This window comes from Leptonychotes weddellii, chromosome 8 (genome assembly GCF_054177405.1).
Source record: "Leptonychotes weddellii isolate Sample4059 chromosome 8, ASM5417740v2, whole genome shotgun sequence".
NCBI lineage: Eukaryota > Metazoa > Chordata > Mammalia > Carnivora > Phocidae > Leptonychotes > Leptonychotes weddellii.
This window is the reverse complement of record NC_138376.1, coordinates 42,374,934-42,382,283: the sequence shown is the minus strand read 5'-3', so window position 1 is coordinate 42,382,283 and position 7,350 is coordinate 42,374,934. Positions and strand designations below refer to the sequence as shown.

At 34.5% G+C, this 7,350-nt stretch overlaps 1 protein-coding gene across 1 annotated transcript in view; it reads right to left on the bottom strand.

Annotated features, from left to right (window-relative positions):
• GFRAL (GDNF family receptor alpha like) overlaps window positions 1-7,350 on the bottom strand; it is a 62,438-nt gene that overhangs the window by 33,364 nt on the left and 21,724 nt on the right. The window contains exon 6 of the mRNA XM_081827575.1: window positions 2,607-2,857. Within this exon, the coding sequence (XP_081683701.1) occupies window positions 2,607-2,857 (251 nt within the window). The remainder of the gene's footprint in view (window positions 1-2,606; window positions 2,858-7,350) is intronic.

The following is a 7,350-nucleotide window of genomic DNA, read 5'->3' as shown; positions in this document are numbered from 1 at the left end:
GTGGTGTATCTATATACAATGGAATATTATGCAGCCATCAAAAGGAATGAGATCTTGCCATTTGCAATGTCGTGGATAGAACTGGAGGGTATTATGCTGAGTGAAATAAATCAATCAGAGAAAGACATGTATCGTATGACCTCACTGGTATGAGGAATTCTTAATCTGAGGAAACAAACTGAGGGTTGCTGGAGTGGTGGGGGGTGGGAGGCAAGGGGTGGCTGGGTGATAGACATTGGGGAGGGTATATTCTATGGTGAGCACCGTGAATTGTGTAAGACTGTTGAATCACAGACCTTTACCTCTGAAACAAATAATACATTTATGTTAAAAAAAAAAAAAGAAGATAGCAGGAAGGGAAAAATGAAGGGGGGGAAATCGGAGGGGGAGATGAACCATGAGAGACTATGGACTCTGAGAAACAAACTGAGGGTTCTGGAGTGGAGGGTGGTGGGTGGATGGGTTAGCCCGGTGATGGGTATTACAGAGGGCATGTACTGCATGGAGCACTGGGCGTTATACACAAACAATGAATCATGGAGCACTATCAAAAACTAATGATGTAATGTATGGTGATTAACAAAACATAAAAAAAAAAAAAAACATGGGAGAAAACCAGGCTTGGAACTAGCATTAGGTTGTTGGGAACGGCATTTTTAGGAACTGAGTTATCGCTGACCTGTAGGATTTTCATATTTTTTTTCCCAGATATCATTTAATATGGAGAAACCCACTTATAAATTACCATGGTAATGTAACTGTATGTATTTCTGCTGGTTTAAATTTTTTTATGTGGTATTTCCTTCTATAATGCTATGAGCCATTCATTATAAGTACCTTTAGTTCTAACAGAATTAGTTACCTAATATTAATCAGAGAAGAAGACTATTACAGAATATGACTCAACACATGTAGAGTTACAATTTTCCAGTCTGTATCATGATTTTAACTGAATATGAAATTTGATTTCAAATAGTGCTAATTATAGAAATTGCAGAAATTGCACAAGAGACCTCGTTGGAATTAAAACCATACACTCTGAGTTGTGTATCTATTACCTAATACACAACAAATCACAATTCTGATCACATTAGTTAATGTGTATCTCTTTAGTATCTAAGAAAAAAGAAAACATTTAAAATCTGTGTATCTATGTATGGTTAAATTGGTATGGTATAGACATATTCATATCTGTATCTGTCAAATTTATGGGTAAATATAAATATCTGGTTTGCAGTAAAACAGTAAACATCTATTATTTTCTCCTGGGAATGGTATTTGCAGGTTCCATGGTTACAATGAGGAGCCAACGGGCCTGGGGGTATTTTAAGACATGGATAGTTATAAGGACAAACCCTTGAAGATGGATGATAGAGAAGTCTGAATTAGTGTGTAATCACATCCTTAGATTTTTTTCTCTAAAACTCATACACATATCCCTGTCAACCATTTGCTCATTCTGAGGCTCTGGATACATTAGTTAAATTCCTAAATCTCAGTTTTTTTATTCTTAAAATTGGGTAAATAATAGCTTTAAAAAATGTGTTTCCATCCTCTCATTACGGGTAGATCAGCAGACATGGTAAGACCAAGAGTGGAAAAACTAAATCCAAAAGTCAATGTTTTACAGAGGTTGGGACAGCCATATTAGATCATTAAATTAATGATCGCCCAAAGAATCCAACCTTAAAAATATACATCCTTGTATAGTTTCCTCTCACAGTGATTCTGGATTTGGCCACGGGACTTTCTCTGTCCAATGAGACATTAGCAAATGTGACAGAGGCAGACAATTGATAAGTACATGCAGATAGGGGCTTAGCTGCTAGGAATGCTGCTGTCATCTGTGTAAGAGTCCAGGGTCAACTGCTAAAGAGGACACATGGGGGAGAATCGTGCATCCCAACCAGTAGTGCTTGCTGGACACCATCTTGCACCACCTGGCCTCAGCTGAGTAGCTGACAGTAGCTACTTTGAGTGTCCCCCAAGCAAGACCATCAGAAGAACCACCCAACTAAGCTAAGCCCATTGTGCAAAATTATGAGCCAATAAATGGTTATTTTAAGCTACTACATTTTGGTGGTGTTATTCACGATAGATGACTGACATATTCAGTAATTTTGTAGGATAAACCTTGCATGCTGTTGATATTTAAATCAGTAAATAATACCTAGGAGTGACCAATCATAGACATTAAAAAACATCTACCACTCACATATAAATGAGTAAAAGAGCAAATACACAAAACATAATCAGAAGATATATTTTAAAATGGAATAGCAGGGGCACCTGGGCAGCTCAGTCAGCTGGGCATCTGCCTTTGGCTCAGGTCATGATCCCATGGTCCTAGGATCAAGCCCCACATCAGGCTCCTTGCTCAGCAGGGAGTCTGCTTCTCCCTCTGCCTCCTCAACCTGCGCCCCTTGTGCTCTCTTTCTCACTCACTCACTCTCTCTCTCTCAAATAAATAAAATCTTTCAAAAAATAAAAAACATGGAATAGCAAACATAGGTTGTCTTTGTTAAATTTTCTATGCTAGATTATCACTTTGTGCTGCATAGACAAAAAAAAAAAAGTGTATAATTTACTGCATATATATAACTTACCAAAACATGATCTTCTATGAAGCATATGTTGGAAAATCTTGCACAGAGACTCTTCACTTTGTGTAATGGTCCTACAGGTACACTGTACTTGAAGGACTGTCCCAAAGGTACCAATGTAAGCTGCTTTGCAGTCATCACTTCCCGAGCAAATGAGGTCCTGCTGGCTTAAGGTACTGATGCAGAGCTCATCTTCATGGCACTTTCTAGTCACATGCTGCCAGCATTTTGACTGAAATGTTCTATAGCGCCTCCTAGAAAGAATCAAGAAATGGGATTAGTCTGAATAATATTATCTTGCAATAGCATGTGGTGCTGCCTCACCTAATGAAAGACTGGCATCAAACAAAAGGCCTTCTAAATGCCAATACATAGCTGAAAACATAGTACACACACGCATCCCAATAGAGACTGTCCGAGTAGAGAAACATTGTGAATTATTTTCCTTTTGCAATGAAAGACAGAGGCTAAGTTTAGGATTCCCTGGTTGAATCATCCTTCACTACTAATTTTGTTTCAATGGGTGATGATTTGCAGTATGAACTACTTGGTGGAATTAGTAGCAGTATTTCTGAGGCAGAATGTGCTTTTATGGCTAGCCTTTGGCCACTATCTCACACCAAGTGATTTCATATAAGGCTCTTGATCTTTCCAGCCAGTTCTCCCACAGGATAGAAGGTACTGTACTCTTTTTCTCAATATTTCTGAGCAGACTAATTAGAATTTATAAAATACTTTGAGCTTCTCTGGCAGCAAGAGCTAATTTAACGCAAAAATTAGGAGTTTACTTAATGACTGAGATAATCCATTAGAATGACATCAATTCATAACTTTTCTGACTATGTATTTGATTCATGCTATACTAGCTTTGAATGAAAGTCTGGATAAAGTACAATAATTTCATTTTCAAAACTTTCACAGAAAGAAGATATCCTCAGTGGAACCAAGGATATTAATCTTCCTACTTAATATTTATCACCTAAAATTACTTCTTACCCTTTCTTGGATAGATCACCATCAAACAAGCATGAAAACCCTCTGAGTAAATAGACATTTATCATGAGCTTATTTGTCCACATGGTGCTGCTTAAATCCATAAATATTATTTTTAATAATTGCATATTTTAAGTAACCTTAAAGTAATCAGCTTTTTAACGTAATGGACAAAATAATTAGTATCTATTAAAATTTATATTTAAGAAAATCCTACAAAAGTTTTGAGCCAGAAGAACAAATATGTTCCTTTAATACAATTAAGGTTATATGGAAAATATCATGTAAATATAAGTATTGACAGTGTGGATTATCATTTATGAGTTGATAGAGAATAGATTTGTACCTCGGTGCCATTTATTCATTTTTAAATATGCATTTTGCTACAGTTAAGTTGTGTGAGTTATCTACCATGGAAGTTATTTCATTCAGAAAATTAGTTGTGAAATTCTGCAAAATGTGCTGAATTAAAGGATATTTTAAAATTAAAAAATCAGGATTTTTAATGGATTATCTCAGTCATTAAGTAAATTCATAATTTTTGCGTTAAATTAGCTCTTGCTGCCAGAGAAGCTCAAAGTATTTTATAAATTCTAATTAGTCTGCTCAGAAATATTGAGAAAAAGAGTACAGTACCTTCCATCCTGTGGGAGAACTGGCTGGAAAGATCAATTAGTTAAGCATCTGCCTTCGGCTCAGGTCATGATCCCTGGGTCCTGGGATCCAGTCCTGCATTGGGATCCTTGCTCAGCGGGGAGCCTCCTTCTCCCTTTGCCTGCCAGTCCTCCTCCTTGTGCTCTCTCTCACTTTCTCTGACAAACAAATAAATAAAATTTTAAAAAATTAAATTAAATTAAAAAATCATAAAATTAGTACACATTACCTACATGATTTGAAAAGGATTTAAATATGGCAAAAATATTTTATATGATAGAAATTCTGTTTCAGGTTTAAATGTTTTGCTGTATAATGTTTCGTTATCCTTATTTTCTTGATATTCTGCTTTCTTGATATTCTATGTTGTATTTTGTTCAAACAATTATTTAAAGGTAATTTTTAAAATGGAATTATTTTGTTTTCATTTTTGCTATTGATTTCCAGTTACATTACGAAATGTAAAGAATGTGGTTGGTATAATTTCTGCACATGGATTTGTGACCTAATATGTCATCAGATTTTGTAAGTACTCCATGGCACTTAAAATAAGTGTGTACATTGCAGATTTTTATTTTTAAAAAGTAGAATTTTTTTAAGCAAATATTGTTTCACTACTTTCTTGAGTTCATGAAAATATAAAAATTTTTCATATTTGAAAATATGAAATATATATATGAAATATATGAAAATATAATGTATTATATGAAAATATAATGTATTATAATTTTCTGTAAGCGCCTAAACATTTATAATTGGCAAAACAATCTCATTTCTCAGTATACATCTTTATGAGACAAAATTGGTTGATAAAATGGTCTTTATACAGCCTTCTTTGGCCTTTTCAAATAAATAAAGGAGTTTCAAAACCTCTCCTGTTCTGGAGAACCTGGAACAGGGACAGAAGTTTTATTTTAAGACCAAATGCTCTCCTCTCTGCACATATAAGCTCTTTGGCAAAAAAGGTAGCAGATGAAGGACTTAACATCCTCACTGAAGAATTTGGATTTTTTTCCATCTGAATTACATTAAGTTAATATAAATCCTGGAAATCTCCCTAAGGCAAAATTTGCTTGAGAAAATGACAGGATTTGTCTTTTCATCTTGACTACTAATATTGCATAATATTTCCATTGCCTCTATAAAATATTCATTAAGGGATTATTTGCTCACAGTGAAAAGAAATCTAAAGTACACAGTTCTTATTTTTTTAATCCATGAAATACAGAAATTATACAAGAAGAGACATGTATATGTACATTAAAAATCATAAAAGTTAATTGCAAGCTATTCAAAGGTGGAGGGAAACAGGATGACATCTTTTAAGGGACTCTGATTTTGCAGACTATGCACCAAGCATTTCAGAAAGGTGGTTAAACCCAGGAGTCCTGGTGGAGAAAAATTACCAGCTCTGTACCAATCAATCTGAGAAGGTGTTGACGCCAAGATGAGTTTTTTCAGGAGTGTGTGCTTCAGAATCCATCAGGGGGCTTCTCAAGGACTCTAACCCGCAGATCCCATCACTTGCCATTAAAATACTTAATTTGATAGGGAAGCTTAGATATAGGACATTCTGAAAGAATGCAAATAACTTTAGGATAATGAGGTAGGATACCTACAGTCTTGGCACTGGTATCAGGTGAAGCTGGATACCCATTCATGGAGACATCTAGTATTTTTACAGGGATTGCTTTAAAAAAAGTTTTCCTGGCTCGTTAAAATATTACTAGTTTTCATTGTTAGTGTAGCTAGATGATTGACAGGTATAAATATTCTATTTGTGATGATAAAAATAGTGTAATCAAACATTTTCATCCCATTTCATTGACTATAGGAAATACCATTATCTTATTATAACTCAAATAACTTGTTGGAAATTAAATTATTGTTTTAATTTCATAAATATTTTCTTGTCGTTGAGCTTAAGACTCATTCCAAAGCTGTTAGGGATATTAAAATGTGTAAGAAAAAATTGCATCTTAGAGTCAATGAAATACAATATTTCACTAAATAAGAACTTTTTCACTAAATAAGGATATCTAAATTGCATTGTAAGACATATTTTTATCATTAATTTTATTATTCACTCAAGAGATATAATTAAAAAGCCTCAGACTAACTGATAAACTTTTATAAAATAGAATCTTCAATAAGACATTCTTAAGAACTTTGGCCATCTATGTGATAATATGAAACAAAAAATACACAAATGTTCTAGCACTCTGCTTAGATCTCTACCCCTTATCTTACAGAATGTGTGTTGTAGGAAAGCAATTGTCTTTTTTGACGAATATTTATAAGATCTGGAGCCTACGCTGAAAGTTGGAATGGCAGAGTAAAGGAGTGGAGATAGTTATATTCTAAAAGAAAGCGGTTTACCAAGAATCCATCCTTTCGGGCAGTTGATATTAAATCTTTCAGCTCACTTGCCAATGGTCAAAGCAAGGTGACAAATGTGACAATCCTTACTCTGAGATATCACACACTAGACTACTCTTCCACATTAAATGTTTATTTTGATCTTTAAGTGGTTTTGCTATTTATGGAGTTTTATTTATTTAAATGAAATTAAATAAAATTCAAGACACTGGGCAAATTGATATGAAGAATTATTCCAAGAAGAAGCAAAAGATGAAACCATAAATTATATGTTTAATGTTGGTTGTTTAAATAAAACTCCTTTAACCTGGTAACATCAATGTTACAAATCATTTTGATTGATCAGATTTATTCAGTACTCTCATTCTTTTCTGTATTTTCTTACTCGTCCAAAGAGGCTCACTTAACTGTGGATTTCTTACCACACAAAAGATAAATTCATCTTGAATATACAAGGAAATGTGTTAATGAAGACTGCAGTGAGGAAAAGAAAAAAGCCAGTGTTGAATTAGATTTATGGTTCCCAAGAGTAATTACCTGCAAAAGTTCCATCTAGTCTCAGCTAGCAGCAAGAGTGGAAGTTTTAATAAGTGAGCCAGATCATTCATACCTCTGCTCAAAATCCTCCCAAACTCCTCCATTTTGCTGGGAGTAAAAACCAAGTCCTTAGTGTCCCTCTAGGTCCTATGTGATTTAGGCCTGCCTGCCCCCCATTCCAGTT